The sequence below is a fragment of the Falco punctatus genome (genome assembly GCF_963210335.1).
Source record: "Falco punctatus genome assembly, chromosome: 2".
Taxonomy (NCBI): Eukaryota; Metazoa; Chordata; class Aves; order Falconiformes; family Falconidae; genus Falco; species Falco punctatus.
The window spans coordinates 56,740,134-56,760,500 of NC_137581.1; the positions used below are offsets into that span (position 1 = coordinate 56,740,134).

The 20,367-nt window shown below is 40.4% G+C and overlaps 1 protein-coding gene across 1 annotated transcript in view; it reads left to right on the forward strand.

Annotated features, from left to right (window-relative positions):
• Positions 1–5: 5 nt before the first annotated feature.
• The window catches only part of RAP2A (RAP2A, member of RAS oncogene family), a gene marked incomplete at its 5' end in the record, with an annotated part of 32,389 nt that continues 12,027 nt past the window's right edge, over positions 6–20,367 (forward strand). Inside the window, one exon of the mRNA XM_080375020.1 lies at positions 6–319. Coding sequence (XP_080231146.1) covers positions 6–319 — 314 coding nt within the window. The remainder of the gene's footprint in view (positions 320–20,367) is intronic.

Consider the following 20,367-nt stretch of genomic DNA (forward strand, 5'->3'; position numbering starts at 1 on the left):
GGAGGATGCGCGAGTACAAGGTGGTGGTGCTGGGCTCGGGCGGGGTGGGGAAGTCGGCGCTCACGGTGCAGTTCGTGACCGGTACCTTCATCGAGAAGTACGACCCCACCATCGAGGACTTCTACCGCAAGGAGATCGAGGTGGACGCCTCCCCGTCCGTTCTGGAGATCCTGGACACGGCCGGCACCGAGCAGTTCGCCTCCATGCGGGACCTCTACATCAAGAACGGGCAGGGCTTCATCCTCGTCTACAGCCTGGTCAACCAGCAGAGCTTCCAGGACATCCGACCCATGCGCGACCAGATCATCCGCGTCAAGAGGTGACTTGCCCGGCGGCCGCTCCTCCGACGGCCGCGCCCGACGCCCACCTGCGGCCCGGCCCGCCGGGGCCTGCGGGCCGCCCGCCCCTCCCGTCCGTCCCCTCCTCCCCCGCGCCGGGCCGCCCCGCAGTGCCCGGATCTCCGGCCCGGGGGCTGCCCACGCCCCGGCCCGCTGCCCGCTCAGGTGCCTGCCCCGCCGCTTCCTTCCCTCGCCCGCCGCCCTCCCGCCTCCCCGGGCCGGCGGGACGCCCCTCTCGCCCCCGCCGGTGCCTCGCCCGCCGCCCCGTGCTCCCCGTGGGCGGCTGCCGGCTGCCAGCCGCAGGGGCGGCGAGCGGGGGCAGGGGGCTCCGGCGGCTTCCGCTGCCTCCCTGCCCGCGCGCCCCCCCCCCCCCCCCCCCCCCCCCCCCCCCCCCCGCCGTCCCGGTTCGTGTTGGCGATGCGGTAAGTTTCGGGGTGCTCCTTCCTGAAATACAGCAGGCGGGCTGGCCGCAGGCGGGCGGGCGGCAGCCTGTGCTGCGGCTGTAACCGGGGGCCGGGCCGGGCCCCCCCCGAGGGCCGGGCCGGGACCCCCACCCCCCCCGTGCACTTCCTTAGCGGCCGCGCCGTGGCAGATGTGCGAGGGCAGCACCCGGGTGTTTTCGTGCAGCACGGGTGTCTTGGGAGGCAGACGGAGATCTGCCTTTTCGGGATACCTGCATAGGTATTCCCGTCAACTTCCCGCTTCTCTGAAAAGTGCAGAAGGCGAGCCCCTTCCTTGGGAAGGAGATGCGGGCTGTGAGCCTTAGGCCTTACGTATGCCCGTGTTTCTCTTAAATTTCCCACGGTCGCATTGCCAGCCACTCTGCGCGGAGCAAATGCACAGTGGCGAAACACCGGTGCATACTGCCAGTTTGTTTTTATAATCGCTGCGTTGTTTAGATAATGCGTCAATCAGTTAGATGTCAGCAGCTGAAATGCAGCCAGTCACGCAAAAATAAGGGTAGATGCACCATCTGAAATCATAGCAACCGTATGGTTCAATAGTGTGGATGAGAAAATGCCACTGGCCAGATCGTCGCAGACAGAGATCTGTTATTGCCCGTGGAGAGAGAGAGGTGGTAATTATGTCGCAGAACTGGTTGTAGCTTTGACTTGGACATCTGAAAGGGAAACCCTTGTAAATAACTTAGTTGGACCACAGCTGTTGGGTTTGCATCATAATGTGGAGTGGAGCATAAGAGGTGATAATGGGTGATAATGGCTAATCACATGGTCGGGTATGGGCTGTTTGCAGAAACTACCATTCCAGACCAGGGCCTGGGGAAGATGTGTGTTGAAACTGGGGAGGAGGATGAGTAGGGGAAAGGGGAGGGAGGAGACAAAGCCCTGATATTTTTGGAGACTTGCAACCTTCTCATAGTAGGCATTTCTTAATGTATGTCCTAACTTTTTCACTGACGATTTCTAAAGACTAATGTAATGAAGTTATTTTGCATTTATTACAGGGAATGCGTTTTCTATATCCTCGTGATCCTTCTCACTCACACATACCTTATAGCAGAACATTTTTTTTTCTTTTAAGTTGTTAGAGTAGACTTTATTCATTAATAAATGCTTTTGGTTTTCCTGTATTTAATCACTAGTATAAATTAATGTAGTCGCTGACTGCCTAGCTGTGGCTTTCACAGCGTGCATTGTACCTTGCAGTGGAGCATCTGTATTGAGACCCCAGCTGGCAAGCTGTAGGTAGGTGAAGCAGAATAGAAAGCAACTTGTACTCCCATGGTTACGTTGACTCGGCACTGCTGAGAGTGGGTCTAAATGCTGCTCTTCTGTTTCTTCTATCATCTCTTTTACTACAAGACTTCAGCTTTTGGTTAGGTATTTGGTGAGAGACACATGAGCAATGTTTTAATCCTAAATTTCACTTATGCAAAGTAATCTAAAAGCAGCAGAAATCCTGAAAATTTTGAGTTGTTAAAAGGGATGTGCTGTTGACGTGAAGTATTAAAAATGTAGTTTCAGCAAGTGCAGCAGATCTTTCCTTGTCAACTTACCTCCTCTGGTATTTGTGGGTGGCGGTGTTAATGTTTTAGAACTTAAGTTTGCTGGCAGTGTGGGACCTAATGTGCTTTTGACTTAAGCTTGCATCCTTTTTACCAGTCAAACTGGAAGAGTGCATATTTACAGAGGTAATATGTATCTGTACGAGGACTTCTAAATTTATAATTTACAGTTGCACAAATACATTTAATTCATGTTGAGAGACAAATGATCACAGTCCTGTGTACTTAGGGATTTTGGGTGAGATGTACCTGAAAATGGCAACTGTATGCTTATATTGATACAAATCTATGATCTAAAAATCTCTGAAATTTCCATTGTACCTGAAAACCAACAGGCCAGGTCTCTAACTGGTAGGTATCTCTGCATTTTACATGTTGTCCTTGCCTTTTTGTTGGATGAAAGAATCCCTCTGTTACTACATAATTGGAGAGTAATTTTAGTTGCTCTCCCCAGAAGTAGAAAAGCCAGGTGAAATTCCTTCTTCAGGTTGAGAAGCACATTTGAGGCTTCTGCTTCCCTGGTCTCTAACCGCCACATACCAGGCCAAACTAAGCTAAGGGAGTCCTTCACTCCACCTGATGAAGTTATTTTATAGGAATGAATGATGTGTTCGTGAATGAAAGAGAGGGAACAAGTGGACCTTTACTTAACTCTGAAGCTTAGTGGTTAGAAGAGGTTGAGATCACTCTTGCCAGTATAGTTTCTGTTCTCATTAAATGGCTGTTTAATATTAAAGAATGCACAAATAGACTTAGAAACAGGACTGAAATCCAGGTCTCCCGGTTTGCAGAGAAGTCTCCTAATCTAAAAACGATAAAGTCAAGCTTCCTTGTGTAGTGTGGGAGTCTTGCATCCCTTTCAGTCATTGCACACAGTTTTATCGAGAGTGGAGGATGCCTCTGTAGCTTTTAAACAGGTAATTAAAGTTCTTTCCTGGGAATTTGTTTAAGTGTAAATCATAATTGTCTTTTTCAAAGCAAATAAAACATTTTTGCCTGGGTCTTCCTAAGAATGAGTCAAGGTGCTTTTACCTTCAGTAAGAGAGCCCTGTCAGTTCTGAGTTGATGGGTGTACCCCCAGCAGCTTTGCCCAGACACAGGATGAGGAGAAAGAGGTTTCAGAAGTGCTGCCTGTACTCTTGGCTGCAGTTTCCCGCTGCACAGAATGCTGCTGGATTTGAATGAAGGATAGTGGTGGTACCAAATTACAGCTGCCATTTTTCCCTCTCTGGGTGCTGTGTCTTACAATAGTTTCTACCCAAGGAGTGGCTTGGCTACAGCTTGTGTTATACAAAGCAATTGCTTCTGCAGTCAGCTGTCCTTGCAGTGCCTGCAACTAGCCCTGCTGCTGGAACTTGTGCTTTAGTATCGGTGCATGGGGGGCAGAAAACTGATACAAGGGAATGTGCCCTAGGCGAGTGATGCTGTTGATGCCTTGTTTTGCTGGATAAGGAGTGTAATTGGAAGGTAGGAGGACAGAGGGGTCGTGCCCTAACGTAGGGTGGTGGGTTGTACAGAGCGAGGCCAAAGGTATAGGGTTAATCTCTAGGTTTAGGAACTTAAGAGTGCCTCCCAGCTTGTTTGAAGCTGTTATCATGGATGATGACAGCTAAGTAAATGGTTTGGGAGATCCTATTCCCTGTACAATTGACTGCTTATCTGAAATGCATTGTTCCAACTCTATAATCTTCGCGTCTTGGGTACCTAGTACCAGTGTCTGGATCCCACTTGTGCCAAATATGTCCATTAAGCCTTGTTTCTTCTGATTCTTGTAAATGCTGAGGGTTTGAACTGTTGGGAAGATGGATCATACATAAGTATGATTTTTTTATGTAGTAGCTTTGAAGAGTATTTCTTACTTTCTGTGTAAAAGGATAGAAGGAATCAACCGTTGCTTTACTGCCTCCCTGTGAGGTATTAAAGTATGTTACCTGTGCATTTGTAGGTGCTGCAACTCTTGGACCTTCTTTCCCTCCGAAATGGATTTGCAGGCTTGGCAGCAAAGAACTGTCTGTTGTTTATGTTGCAGACAGAACTCACGGTAGTTTCAGAATGAGCTGTTTTCTGGAGAAACCTTTTATTTGTGAGAGCAAAGCTAAAATGGATGAGTGGGCCTATGCCAGCAGAGGTCTGCAGGGAAAGAACAGAAGCTGTCAAATTAAACAGTGGAAGTGGTACACACCAGTTAGATATCAAGGTTTAGAAATAAGTTGTGAATATGCAGATTAAGCAGTATAATATTTTTTTTGTGTGTCAAAAAAAAGATAACTTCTAATGCATTCATGTTTGTCTCTTGTATGATTAGAAAGCTCTCTGAAGAGTGTGTGCTGGTATTTACTATATACTGCATTTTAGTTTTGGATATGACTCTGCCAATCTTTTTCTCCCATGAAGGTGTATTTAAACCTCGTTGGGTATGTATTCTAGGTGCTTATGTAGCCTTTGATAGTGTAATTTCTCAATCTGTCCTACAGATTCCCATGAAACAGAGAGGTATTATTTCTATTCAAGCAGAAAACTAAAGCACAGAAATAAAAAAGGAAGCTAATTTAGAGTTCTTCACTTGCAATGGTTTCTCTAGATGTCTGACCAGTGCTTTAAAGATAGAACTGTTGTGTTCATATTTTGGAGAGTCTTAACAGATTCTACTTAAAAGCATTTTTCAAAATACCATTTTATTTCAAGTAGTGAAAAAAAACCTTTTCATTAATCTGTTGCTTTTTCTCTAGAAAGCAAAGACCAGAAAACTTAGATTGGCTGAAAATGCAGACTAAATGATGTAGGTATATTGTTATGAAATATCACAGAACTATGTCTCAGAGTTAAGAATGTTCTTTGTGGTGGTGTTTGTCATCAGGATGAAAGACTGCCCCTAGTCCAGGGACTCTGTGTGGCAATTTAAAACATACAAGAGATGTAGTTATTGAAACTTATTGTGAACTCAGCATCGTGAGTCAATGATAACTGTATTTAGTGACTTAATGGTGATTAAGTCTGGAAAACTATACTTGAAATTACAAATTGCTCAGATGTCTAGTTTGAAAATGTTGCTTTCCAGGTACTATGAAAACTAAGTATGCTTTTTTAAAGCAAGGTTGAATTTACCAATTTTCTGAAATTCCAAGTGTTTATCATCTTTGAGAAAATATTTTTCATCTTTTGACAACTAGTTAGAGAATTCTTCATAAACACTGCTGCAACCACATAAACACATTCAACCACAAAGGTGGCTCCAACCTTCCAGGAAGAAATACCTAATTGTTCGTTAGAAGTAAAACTTGGAAAACCCTATTCCTTCTGAAGTACTGTATGTAAAAGCTTGACAAATGTCTAGGAGCTTTTCACAGATGCTAGCTGTGTAGAGATGGTAGAAATAAGAACAGACTGAAATTCTGAAGTCTTTTTTTTAGAAAGAGTTCCTTTTCTTGCACTAATCTCAATGCAGTGGATTGATTAGAGTACTCATCTTTACATGAAGAAGGCAGCGCAGGTAATAAGCGTAGCCCGCATTCTCTATAGAATGTCTGGCCAAGCTGCCAGCTGCTCCTGTGCACTCATCAGATGAAATTTAGCACTTTATTGGAATAACAGATTAATAGATTTTCAATCCTGTCAAATACTTGTACATTTTTCTGAGAAAATGTAGGCACCTGGATGAAATTCTGAAATGGTGCAGACATCAGCCATTGTGTTAAAATATTTCAATACAGTAGAAGAGCTATACCGGACTCTCTTATTTTTGTTGGTCGGTTGGTTGGTGGGTTTTTTGTTGCTTTTTTTTTGTTTGTTATTTTCCTTTAAGGGACACCTATGGATAGCTGTTTCTCATATGAGAACCTTATCAATTCACAAGAAGGAACGGCAAATATTTTAAGCATCTGTAGAGATACAAAGAAGTGGAAGGCACAAGTAGTCAGTTGTATCTAATTGACCCTGTATATAACATCAGAACCTTCAGCTATATGGCCATCTCTTGTGTCTTATTGAGGAACTGATACATAGACTGTCCCCTAGAAAGTATAACTAAACAGAGGCTAATTGACTCTGTAGAGTACAGGTTTGTAGAATATAGGACATTACTATAAAATCAGAGTTTAAAACTAAAATCTTTAGTTTCTTTTTGTGCTCTGATTTTTGAAAAATAACTTTACAATACTTCTTTCTGGTTCTATAGAGTTTATGTAATTTTTTTTTGTGAACCTACCTTTGGTTTAATTCAAAAATTAATGAACTAATTCTATCAGACCAAAAATGTAGGTTTCTTGATTTGACTGGGTATTCATAAATAGACAATCCTCTGAAAAGTGTCTCTGTCAGTGTGCAATTTTAAGCTATAGAAGATTATTTAAACGTTGCCTGGTGTAGTCTTGAACTTGGCTATTTCAAGTTGCTCATGCATCTTTGGAACATATTACCTTGAATGTTTTCCTGTAGAAGCTTTTGAATTAAATTCCATACTTGCAGAGTTCTCTTCATTCCCCTCTACCCTCCACTTTCTTGATAATCTGAAATACTCGTGCTACTTTGAGTTACTTTCGGTTGAAACCATGAACATTTGAGAAAATGTATATAAGCAGAGTCTTAAATGTATTGGAGTTTTCTTTTTTGTTCCTCCTCCTTCCTCCCCCCCCCCCCCCCCCCCCAAATTGTGTAGGTATTATTTTTGAAGATGTATTTATTTGTCTTTGTAAGGTAAAGTGACGTGATAGTTTCCATATGTGGGCACTGAAAATAGATCTTTTTATCCTCTCCTCCTTTTTAGGTGTCCTTTGGGCTTGTATTGAAAAAGCCAGGTAGGCAAGCTCCTTTTGCATGTGTGTTTAGATTGTGCTAGTTTAGAGTATAGCATATATTTTTTATGATGCCTGTATCGCTTAGCATCATTTTTCTTTTTGGATCTTAATTGCTACTGTAGTTCACGTTATCATAGAGGTGTGTGAATAAATTTGGATAGTGACAGTTATCAAATCATAGAACAGTATGTAGCAATACTTTTAAATTTGTTTTCAGTTGTGCAGTGTTGCTTGATTGTGTCTGTGTTTTTAAAAATGCCATTTAATGTGTTAAAGAACAAATATATCAGTGACTTCAATGGCTTTCATAGTTTAGTACAATAATATAGCATTAACGCTTGGGATTGAATGTTTTCTATCTTGCTCTTCATTAAGCTGTTTTGACACAGATTTTTTTGCAATGAATATTTGGAAAACTTTATTTAAAAAAAATCACTGCTCATTAGAATTTCTGTTTTGCCTTTGAATTTCTGTTTTGCCTAGAGGACAATAATTCTTTAAATACTGTTTTTTATAGCCAACACAGTTGGCAGTAACTTTCATCTTTTCTTTCAAAATAACCACAATTCTCTACTCTTCCGTTGGATAGTATGTAGATAGAAACAAATTTTGTTGTTCGGTCATATGTAAAACAATCTGGGTAACAGTATGTTTAGTTAAAATTCTTATGTTAGCAGGCATGCTATTTGGACTGAAATTTCAGAAATAGACTTTCTTTGGCGATTGGAAGTTTTTTGGTTAAAATTTTGAAACGTTTGAGTGGATGGCTCTCCCAAAAATTGTTAAATCCATTCCTTTCCCAGTTTTTCCCTTAATAATTTAGTGTCAGATTTTTATTTTTGCACCTAAGAACAAACCTGGGGTTTACTGGTTATTTCATTTCAGAAATACTGCAAGTGTTGTTCCAATATCCGCCCTCTTTTCTTTTTTTTTTTCCTCCTTGTAAATTGTGTAGGTGGTGTGCGATGATAACGTTTTGAGAGAGAATAGGGAAGCAATTGGGACTGCAGTGCTAAATTATCCTGGCACGTAGTGACTTGTACAAAGATTTATGTGATTGTTAAGGTAACAAGAACTATAGCTATCTGCTTCTTCATGTTCTCTTATTCATTAGCTTTCTGCTGGTCTGTTGGGGTGTTTTTTTGGTCGTTTTTTTGTTTTGTTTTTCCAGAGGTTTCCAATACAGCACTACTATTCCATTTTTCCTGCACTAAGGCAAACAGTATAGTCTAGATACAGTTTACAATGATGAGTGCAACTTGAATGCTTTCTTTGTCCATGGGTTGCATTTTAGCAGCTGTGTTGTCTTAAATCCTAGTCTAGACAAGAGAATTAAAGGTGTGATATGAGCATGTTATCCTTTCCCAACATTAATGTCATGGGGCTAGCTCAATTAGTTGGTGCTGTATGCTTTAAAAATGCAATGGTGACAGAATTTTAATTCTTGCCTTGATTAGGCCTAGACTAGGTGAAAGATCAGGTAAAGGACAAAAAAAAAAAGAAGAGTAAGTGTTTTTAGAGTTGATTAGCTATTTTTGAAATATCACTTGTGTCATGTAGATAGAGCTTTAATGACTTTTAAAATATTGTTCTGTAAAAAGTTAGGATAACGAGGCAGACATTAAAGCATTTAAAGATACTAGAATATAAGAGCTTATAATACTGGTTTGGGGTAAAATAAAATACAACTCTTACTTTATAGAATGGTTTGGTGACTTCCCATTATTGTTCTGTTTAGCAGGTAGTCACCTTAACTAAAAGATTAATAGTGTTTGAGATTTCCATGTAAGTATCCACGCAACTACAGTTTAATTTGAACTGGAAATGAATTGGATAAGGGTGCTGAACTTAAGTACTCTGAATGTTGTGAAGAAGAGCTTTGGTCCTGGATTTTTGATTAATTGCAAGAAAAGATGCTTTCAGGAAATAGGCTCTGGGCTATATGTGTGCTTGCTGTGATGAGCAAGGTTTGGTAGGAGAATGTTTGTACTGTTTGCCCTCTTACTCCTAATATATTTTACAGTGTAGAGGATAAGCCAGGACTGATCAACCTACTTCATCTGATTAGATCTGGTTGTAGTTTCCCACGCTGCTGTAACATCTTTAACTGCTATACAAAATCTTACTAGAAATGTTTCCTAAATGTGCAAATAATTGGAATGCTTTTTTCTTCTGAAAAAGCCATGAACTTTATAAGACCTATCTAGAAATGTATAAATTCTTTCCTCTAGAATTTATTTTTCTTTTGAAACTTTCTTTCCATGTTTTCAATTTTTTTAAAAAAATTTTAGAAGATAGGTTTTGTCAGAACAGAACAATGGATATGAAATATCTGGGGGTTATACAATTTCCCCCAAAAGTTATGAACAAGCGTGGAAAAAAAATAGTGGTTTTGGTTTTCTACCCACCTCTGTGTTTTTTAATTGCATTTGGTCGTGATGCAGAATCCTGGACATGTGTGGGTTTTTTTGAACTACATGACAGCTGTCCTTATTTGTATACTGTTCTTAAGAAAGTTTTTCAGTCTGTGGATCACTTTCTACTACCAAAAGGACTTGACATTGTAAAGGGCTTTCCTAGTAGTAGTCTTCAACCTCCAGGTTCAAAATTTGCCCCTCTTCTGCTGTAGTAATTCTGCTGAAAACCAGTCAACTGGTGGTGCGTTGTGTGTTTGTGGTTTAGGTTGTGGAGTCTTTTAACTTTAGAAATTCAATTATTTTCAAAAGAATTTGGAGAGCAGAAGTTGGTCACCTTGAACTGTTCCTTCTAGAGCATTTTATCAGATGCCTTTCACCCCCACCCCCAAAAAAATAAATTTTAAAAAAATCTTAACTGGCCTGAGTGCTTCTCAGTCTCCGATCAAATCCAGGCTCTCTTATCTCGCTGCTTAAAGAAGGCATCTGCTCTGCTAGTCTCAGGAGCAGTTAGATTCTTGGTAGCTGACATGCAGGTTACTCCCTACAATGCCTGGAAGAAAAAAGCATGAGTCACCTTCTGCTGGGTTAACGTTGCGGTCCACAATCAAAATCTAAGCAGTAATTTGGAACGAATTCTCCCATTGCTTTCGTCCACTTGGGTGTGGTGTCAGATCTGGGGAGGAGAGTGGTGGGGAGTGTCAGCATAGAACCACTTAAATCTGTTTGATCTGCATGGATTCTTTAAGAGATAGCCTCCTTGGTATACAGTGGGGGTTTTGGGGTAGGAGAGGCTGGTTTTGTTTTTCTGCCAAGCATGCAGGATGCTGTCTAAAGCAGGCAGTCCTGGCGGTGAGCTTCTGAACTTGCAATGCACCGGAGGAGATGTGTGGAATTTCACCCCTGCACACCCCAGTGTCAGCCTTCACTTTTCTTGCATTTCATTGAGAAAGAAATGGGTCTTGCAACATAGCTTAGTGTTTCTCTTCTGTGTCAGTTCTTTAGGAATATGCTTTGCTCTGGGGTGGCTGGTCCTGTTGCAGCAAAGCGTTTGAACTATCTCCTTGTTATGTACAATCTCTCCTCTTGAAAGGCAGGCCCTGTCACTGATCAAAACACTTAAATTCTAAAAGAATGGGAGAAAAATGGAAGCAGTTATGTCATCATGGAGCAATAGCTGACCTTTCCTGGAATGTTGTATTCACCTGGACTAGGGGAGTCTTCTAGTGACCATTCTCTGTATGGGATATTGATTTTCCATTTTGGCAGTGACTTCTTAATCTAAAGTGAATAAGCAGTCCTGAGAAATACCTGGGTTTCAGTCCCTAGTATCTTTCTTCAGCTTGGGCACCTGATCTTTTCTTGTTGTTCCCTCAGGATTTTTGAATTTGCCTTCATAGGGGCTCATCTTCAGCAGAAAAACTGAAGAGTATTTTCTCAACCTCACTTGTAGCTTAGTGCTTAGAGCAGTTGTCTGGGAAAAACAAATGTGAAACTCTACGACTGAAGAAAGGGGTACGGTGCACGTCTTTTGCCTCTGTGATCGGTGCTGTGGTTGCTGTAGGTACTGCTGCCTTACATGTGAGAAACAGGGTTGCAGCTACTTGCTTTTATTCCCATGGCTTTCTGTGGAAGTGGTATCTGTTGTGGGTTTTGTTGAGTATCTTACTATTGGTGTGTTGCTAGATTCACAGAGGAGCGTTTAGTGAATTAGGCCTCCCGAGGAACTTGGCTGCTTGCATGCCTCTATAAATCCCAAGGGAGCTTGGGTGTGTGACCCTGTTGTGGTTCCAGTACATGGCTCAGCTGGGCTTGCACAGCTGTAGGCCTTCAGACGGCCACCTTGTTTTAACAAAAACTTTAGATGGATGCGGTCTGCCAAGAAATTAAGTGGGTAGGCAGAAAATTTGTGGAGCAGCCTCTTGGACATGGCTCCCTAAATTCTTCTGGAGTCCCGGTACATTTGCCTACCTTGGTTTTGTATTTGGGCCTAGAAATACTTGCCATCAGAATGTTTTCCTTTCTTTACTTCCTGCTTTCTTACATCAGTTCCGTTCCTTATGTTTTGAGCAGTGAATTTCTGAATGCCTTTGTATGATCTTGTTAGTACAGAATACTGAGTAGACCACAGGCTTGATGATCATATCCACATCATAGGCTTGACAATTCTTGTACTTCAGATGTCTTCCTTCTCTTAAAAGTTCTATGCACAGGTTATATTGCTGATTATAGCACTATATTTGGAGTAGAATCTGCTTAGGTGGCTATCCTCATACAAACAGTTGTCTGAGGGATGATAGACTCTTTCCTGGGAAGAAATTGGAGAAACAGATGATAGCAAGATAGCCTGCCAAAAGTCCTTAGAGTTCTAGTGTTAAATCTCAAACATGAAGAAACTTGATTAATCAGTCTTCAAAGGCATCTCTTCTGTGTTTCCCCTAGTTTGGATGTCTGCAGCCTCACTTAAGATTAAAAGCTGTGGATGCTCAGTGAGCTATGTTCTTATCATCTGCTTCTCCAGTACTTGTTATAGGTTGGCCACATGAGCAAATCCATAGCCTTCTGCTCCTTGATCCTTGATGATGATCCAGGAAATTTAGGCATGATGGTATGTTCTGGAATTTCACTTAATCCAAATACTCCCAAGTTCGATTCAAATTGTGGAGAAGCTAGGCTACCTGTTTATGTGGTGAATGAGTGGCTGTGTTTTGATGGGATTAGGCTTAAGAATCCTCTGCTGCCTTTAACGATAACATTATGGATCAGGTGATAATTCTGCCTGGACTGAATGTGTATCCAATGGTCTTGCCTCTAGTCAGGAATATATACATTATAGTTATTCTTTCTGGGATTGTGTAACCTCTGTTATTTACTGGAGTATCACTGTCTTACTATGTAGCTGTTGCAGATTTCTGATGAGCCTGTTTACCATCAAGCAGTTCTTAGTCAAACTTCTTGTAACCCTTTCATTTCTAGCACTCTCTGTAACCAGGTGTCATAGCAAGCAATGTCAGATGCTTGTTACCTGTCAGATGAGTCTGTCGGCAACTGCTGGCAAGGAATGCTTTTCCTATTACTGTTTCAAGTACTAGTTTTTTTACTTAAAAGGATGGCTCGATTGTGGAAATAGTCCTTCTGCCACCAGGCCTTGTTTCTCAGATTCTGCACTGACCATGCAATCGGAGGGTTGCTGGACTTGATCCGCATCTGTGCAAGGGTGGTTTTCCGGAACCTTGGTGAGCAAATGCAGTCCTTGGACAGCCTCCTGGTAGACCATCTTTTCTTCTCATCTTTTTCATTTACTCTGTTGGTCACATTTGTGATTTCCAAGAGGCAGTAATGGTTTAGAGACAGGACACACGATGTGAACATTTAACTAAAAGCAGGGCCCTGTCTCGGGGGAAGGAAATGACTGGCAGTTGCAGACAGTATGAATGCTACGGAACTGTAGTGGACATGTTGAAAACACCATTATCTGTCTAAAAACGGTATCATAAGAAGCTCAAGATGAGAATCATGGTAGTCTGATCTGATGATGGAACGGTGGTGTTTACTGACTATTGCCTCTTACTACTTTTGTAACTCTTTGATTAAATCCACGTAATTCAGTTTTGACCTACCAACATTTACAATGTAACTGTTCTGAAAAGGAAAGAAAATATATGGAAAGCTAAGATCAGGATATTTTAACTGAAAAGGTCCAGATTGATCTGAAACATAAGGAAAGAGGGAAGGAGAGTGAGAGGCATACCATGTATTGCAGGGTTTATCCCTGGTGTATCTCTAGGCTTGAAATGGACACACTGAGGAAAAAACCCTGTGAGTTTCAAAGTTTTCACCTCTGGGAAGAATTGCTACTTTGTAGACTCAACATAGGAAAGAAAACAGGATTTTGGTGTGTGAGGGGTAAAGTTTACCCTGTATTCTTTCCATGAGTTCTCAAGAACCTGGTCATTCAATGTGATTTGCTGTTTATTGCAGGCTATTGCTTTCTTTTCTTTTTTTTTTTTTTAATTCCTCTATCTTGTTCTAACCCTCATAAACTGTATTTGACTAAAATATACAAAAAAGCATCCTTTTTTTAAATTGAGATGAGTGTATTCCAGAAAGAAAACAAATAACCTGAAGGTGTGAAATCACTGAAGTTAGCGTATGTTGAATTCTCCTCCAGATGGTTTTTAGTCAGAAATAGTGACTGCCATCATGGTAGCCTCATCTGCCAGAGAGGGACAATGGAATGCTCAATGTTGGATGAAAGCTGAGAAGGTGCTCCCTTATTACTCTAAAATTAAGCAATTGTATTGCTTTTCTAGCTGGGATAATTGGACTGGTAATTGAAGTCTACATTCTTCTCCCAGAGATGATCAAAACGCCTTCCTTTGAAAGACTTTCTGTCTGTCAGCAAGAAATGTGGTTAGATTAAAAGGACTGGGAACAGTCTGGGCTTCCCACCCCCACACACACTTTCTTATTAATTTGAATGGCCTTTCTGCATAGAACAATTTAATGTGGAAAAATAATTAGTGGACAATTTTCAGGAAATTCTAGTTACCAATTAGTGAGTCAATGAAGAAAGTGTAATGGACACTAGGGTATGTGGTACCTTTTAAATATAGGCTCTTTCTTAAAAGAAATCCAACTTTCTCAAATGTTTTCTTACTGTCCTTACTGTTGCTGTTGAGGGTTAAGTATACAAATTACCATCCTCTCTGTACTCAGAGCCTGACAAACAGGCACTTAAATATTGGGGTAACATTTTGTTACTCAGAATAAAACAAAGTACCTTATGGTTTAGCGAATCTATCACAAACTGTGACCTACCTAAATGCTACCACTTCAAAAATAAGTTTTCTCTAGAGAGACAGCTGAAATGTACATATATACACAAATATATGCAGGGTTTTTTTCAGTCTTCCAGCCTGTGGGGTCAGGACCCAAGACAAAAAACAAAATGTGCATTTCACCAGGTTCTGCAGTCATATTCTGTTTAAAATAGGCTTTTCCCACATATGAAAGTTTTGTTCAATGTAAAGCCACATTGTTGTTTCCTGTCTAATTTAAGCAACATTAAAATTCGTGTCCATGTGGGAATTTACACCACTTTAAATAAATTACTTAGTTTGGCCTGGCTTATTGGGTTTTTTTCTCCCTCTGGGGAAAAAAAAATGTTGCAAAGAGCTATAGCCTGTTGTTGTGAATGTTTTCATTCTTTGTCTCTCTCACACACGCATGCACACATTGCTTTTTCTATCAGCTAGCAAAGTCCATCCTGTCCATCCGTTCAGCTGAGTAACTGTCTCTTTGGGTGACATAGGCTATCAGCCAGCGGTGCCCTAGGGATGCTGGCAGCCAGGAGCCTTGGCCTTGGAGCCTGGTGTACCCGCTCCGCTGCTGACACAGCTTTGGCACTGGCTAAAGCAGCCAGGTGCCTGCAGCCCCAGAGGGGCAGTGGTGTGGGCACTGCATGGCGATGGAGGTCCAGAGGCTAACCTTGGTGCAGGTATGGCCTCATAGCTGGTCGGGTTAACGTGTGCAAGAGAAAACGGTCTTCAAGGTGACTGAGTGCCACAGAGTATCTCCAGAGATGATAAAATGGCTGTCAGACAGGTTAATAAAACTCTCCTGGGGAAAAGGGGAGCTTTTTTTAACCTAGACTAGACCCAAAGAAATTAACATTTATGCAGTATTTAAAATATAAATAGCTCAACATCTGAGTATATCTGAGCTCCTCATATTAGCTGGCTTCATTTTCATACTTACTCAAGTACTAGATTTGAGATACACATACACACAGGTAAGGAGGAATAATATATTCAGCTTTTACTGTTCTATGTACTAGATACCCTATATTTGATGTCATTTTATAAAGAAGTTCTTCCCAGGAAAGTTCTGGACACTAGAATTGCTAAACTTTAGTTTCAAGTCTTCCAATACATTCAGGATGCTGATGTAGAATGAAGCAGTCTGGTTTTGTTTTTCTTTAGTTGGTATCTGTCTTATTGTAGGAAGAATGAAAAAAGCCCCTAAGAAAATTATTTCTGAAGTTTATCCTCAACATAGAAGAGAGGTTATCAGTAAATCATATTTTCTATTTGCCACATAGAGGTGGTATTGTGGGAGGCAGTATTTTATACTTGAAGATAAACAAAAACTTGTTTTAAAACAAAAAAACCCCACGTGACTTAGGAGGCTCTTATTTTTGTATATTCATCTTTAGATATGGCAACAGTTTCACTTAACTAGTTGATGTGCTTTTTCTGACTCAAATTTCTAGAGCTGCAAAGTTGAGTTGTTCAAGGTGGAGGTCACTTCTGAAAACTGCGGAAAGAAAACTTTCTTGGTGCTCTGTTCACTCACTGTTAAAAATTATTTAAACCAGGCTTATGGTAGTTAAAGAAATTATTCCGTAAGATAAGGGCCACCAACTTTCTGAAGTTATGGCAGAATGTTTTTCTTTCCCAAGTTGAATGTCAAATGTTTTCATAGAAACTCAACAGGAGTGAAGAGCATCTGCTAATGAAACTAGTCAAGGCCTTTGGATTCTTATCTGTTTCTTTTCTTTGGAGACAAATTTTATTTTGGAGAAAGAGAGCTTGACTGTAGTCAAAAGGATATGAATGAAGTCATAATACTACTGCTGAAGTAAAAGAAAATGATAGAACTTGTACTATTTTCTCCTAAATTGGTTCAGTATACCAGTGTGGCTGCTTGCTTAGAGTTTTTGTGAAATAGTCTATCTTCTGAAAAATACCCAGAGTTGTAACCTAATTGTACCGTTGTGCAGGAAATCTGTCTCAACAGGGCATATTTTTGCAGAGTTGTCTTACATGCATTGTAGGATATTTTTATTAGCTTGAAGGACATTAAGCTGTATTCCTCTTTGGTTACTAGGGCAACAAAGTCATCTCTGCTTCATACTAGACACACAGATTCTCTTCAGGCTATGCAATATCATATAAACTCTGGTATCTACCTGCCTTAGCAGGGATTGATGAGAGAGCAGACATTGATGCCAAATTGTTTGCCTCTTAATCCCATTATTTTTATTTCACTTTTTTTAAGTTGTAGTGACCTGAAGCTAGTTTCATTGTAAAAGGTCAAATTCTTTTAAATAAATAAAAGCCGTTGTGGAGATACAGTTCATATCCATATGTAATGCTCTAATCTACAGACCAGATGGTGGCAATCGAACTTTGTGATCCAGGCTTGGGTATATTTTCAGAGGCTAGGTCTGGGTAGGCTGAAAGTCAGGAGCTCTGACTTCTTGGACTAAGAAGGTTCTTACCTCGACATGGAGGAGAAACTGTTGCTTTCTGCGTGGTTCTGACTAGATGACATGACACGATAGTTCCTGAACTCTAATCCTATGGAAGCAAGTGATGCTACTAAGAAGGTTTTGAATTAATTGTTAGGCCTATTCTTGAAGACTGTAAAAGTGTAATTTTAATGGGCTAGAGAAAATCCTATTAGAATAGTTTTGCAGTAGGATTTTTATCAGTGATTATAAATTGGTTAAAGGAATATAAGTGTGTATTCACTTTGAACAGTGAAATAATACCTTACAGGGCTATAGTCTTCTGGCCCTTTTAAAATGCATATGCATTTGATTGTTTTTGCTAGCCAAAGTTTTTCTTTGTTTATCCACTAAAAATTTTTGCTTTCTTTAGTTTAAATAAACAAGGATAAAGGGATTGAAGTTGTTAACTTATGCATGAGCTTTCGTTAATTCTGTAAAATCTGGTTAATTCACTTTGCTTTCATAATTCTAGGATATATGTCTATGTTGAATCCTGTAAGTATGATTATCAGTTCCTGTACATAAACTAATAGCTATAAATATTTATATAGCTTTGGCAGTTGTTTCTCAGTCCATTTTATACGGAAACAAGCCTTACGCAACTCAGCTGTCTACTTGTCTTGTCTTCCTCCATTACCTTCCAGTAAGTTTTGAATTCTGTGGCAAAGTTAAACTAAACTGAACACTAGGACAAGTTCCCAAAGAGGTAATGGGAGGTCTGGCCTTGGGGTTTTTCAAGACTGAACTGCAGCTGGCCCTGAGCAAGCTGCTTGAGATCTGACTGACCTTGCTCTGAGCAGGGGGTTGGACTAAAGACCTCCTGAGGTTCCTTGCTGGCCCAGTGGTTCTGTGGCTCAATGTCTGGAACAAATTAGAAATCTAAATAATGATTAAGTTCTATCTGAACTATTGGTTGGAAAGACACCCTGTCAGTGCTCTTAGTTGTGGAAGAAACTGTGGCATGTGCTCAGCTCTAATTATGAACCGGGGAATGGTGAGGGGAAAAGTTGTAGACAGAAGGAAAAACTAGAATTTCAGATACCAGCATTGACCAAATCTATAAGAAACTAGACCCACCATTGTCCTCATAAGTTACTTCCCAGATTCTGTGCTTTATAGAAGGGCCAAATGCTGCTTCAGCTTTTCCAAATGGAATATTAACAATATATTTGAGACAGATTTTTCTTTAACCCAGCTGCAGGTGTAAACTTTGGTATATCCGAATTGGCACAAATCCTTTTCGTTACTTTTTCTCCTCCTTCACCTTTTTCAGTACTTCGTTGTGCAGTAAGTTTACAGTGCATTTTAAAATAATACAGTAATTCATCTAAAGGTTTGCAAGTCAAGTGGTATGCTTCTGAGAGAAATTTCTTGTGACAAAGCATGTACTGATAGATAAATGGTAGTGTATGTTAGTCACTGTTAACTTCTTTGAACACAGCGATATAAAACATTAAAAATATGAAAGTTAAAATCCATAGATTTGATGTATGATGTGCAAGAAGCTTATATTGCTTTTAACAGGTATCTGCATTTTTTATTGCCTTTGCAAAGGGACGCATTCCATCCCATGTTGTCAGAATAGGCAGGCTTTCTGACCTTGTAGAAGTTGTGTACAGAGAAGCAGGGAGGAGGAGGAATCCTCAATGTCAGCATATCTTTTAAGATACTGTGAGCCCTTGCAGTTTCTGCTCAAGCCAGTGGTGTTGAAGTGAGGTAACAACCTTGGCTTTGTCCCCCAGGCTGGTGTTCTTGCTCTGAGTCTGACGCACACCTAATCCGATAGCTTTTTTCTTTCTTCTGGCAAGCTTGATGTTGGTGCAGATTCTGCCCTGATGTACCTGTTCTCAGTACTTGTAAAGAAAGCCTGAAGGTTTGTGGTGCTACATAGCTACATAGCCTACTGCTGAGAATAGCTCGGATGCAGGATGTTTTTCTCTTGAAGACCAAGCAAAACTGCTAATGCATCCTTCAGGATGTTCAGGTGCCTCCATCATGACGGGTGGAAGACCTCAGAAGTGTTTGTGCCATAGGTGTTCAGAGATTAAAGCTGGCAACTGCTGCTTTCTTGAGCTGGAGAATGGAGGTACAGAGTTAAAGGGACTTGCTAAAAACTGCATAGGAAGCCTGTAAGAGGGGATGGAACTGAACCTGCATCTCTTAAATCATGTGTCAGCACTCATCTTACTTGACGTTTAATGTGTTTTCTGCAAGGTATCAGAGGATAAAATTTAATTTTAAGTGGTTATGTCTGAAAAAAATGGTCATTTTAAATAATTGTCTTTAAGACTTCAGAATACAAATAAAAGGTAGATAGTAGTCTCTTTAATTTTAGTATCTTGCATATGTTGTACATTTGGTAGGTACCAAAAACCTTGACATACCCAGTCATGCTCGTTATATTGGAGCAAACATTAATGTATTAGCATGGCATACAGCTTAAAAATATTTAAGATCAGAAAGCTAATATGATCATTAAGAATAACTTTCAGTTATGGACACAAGTTTCAATACTTAAATGAGACCTAATTTTGGAGATGTTGAGTCATTCTTACAGCTAGTAGCAGCAGTTTTAAAAAAAAAAATTAAATGCTCAGCTTTAGTGTCTGGAAACTTTGAGCAAGAACTGTACTTAAGCAGCCATACCGTGCCTTGTAATCTGTTCATTGTTTTCTTGGCAACTAGACTACTTTCAATGCAAACTGAGTATAGAGATGGAAAATAAGTGAAATTTGTGCACCTGTGAGAATCTCAGATTTGTAGGACATTACGATTTTCCTGTTGCTTTTAGAAACAAAATGTCAGGTGAAACACTTGCCTTGCATCTTATATAGAATTGAAACTTGTGGTTTCTTAAAGTTCTTAAATTATACCAAGAAATAGAAAATTCTTATTTGAAAATTCCAGTGTTTCTGAGTTGCTAAATGTGGCAAGCACTTCAGGATTTCAACAAAGTGATGTTGATTCTCAATTGTATAAGACAAGAATTTTGATTGGCGTAGAGAGGGAACTCAAGCATTAAAATACTGTTTGGATATGCTCACAGTAGACCTGCTGCTAAGCAGGTGGTTGTTATATATCACTGGATAATAGACTTCAGTATTAGATGAGATATGAATTTTAATGATAGATAATAGGGAGAGGTGCCCTGTTGTAAGGTGAAAGCTAATTTCTTGTTTACAAAGGCTTTCGAGCATCTGAAATGCCATTAGGTGTGAACCACTGTGACTCCTGTCTTGGGCTCCTTGTTGTCATCCCCAGCCCTCAGTGCTGTTTGTCAGTTCTTATGCCAGAGCCTTACTTTAAGGGGAACTAATAATGTCATGGGACATGATTTAAAAATTCATGGAGTTCTGCAAACTTAATGAGCAAAGGTCTCCCTAAGGTCTTGACGATCAAGTTTTTTTTCTTTAGGACTTCCCTTTAGTGAATAGTGAACTCCTCTCTCATTGGGCATGTTGGCAGGGCATTGGATTTTCAGGTATTCTTGCTGGTTTAC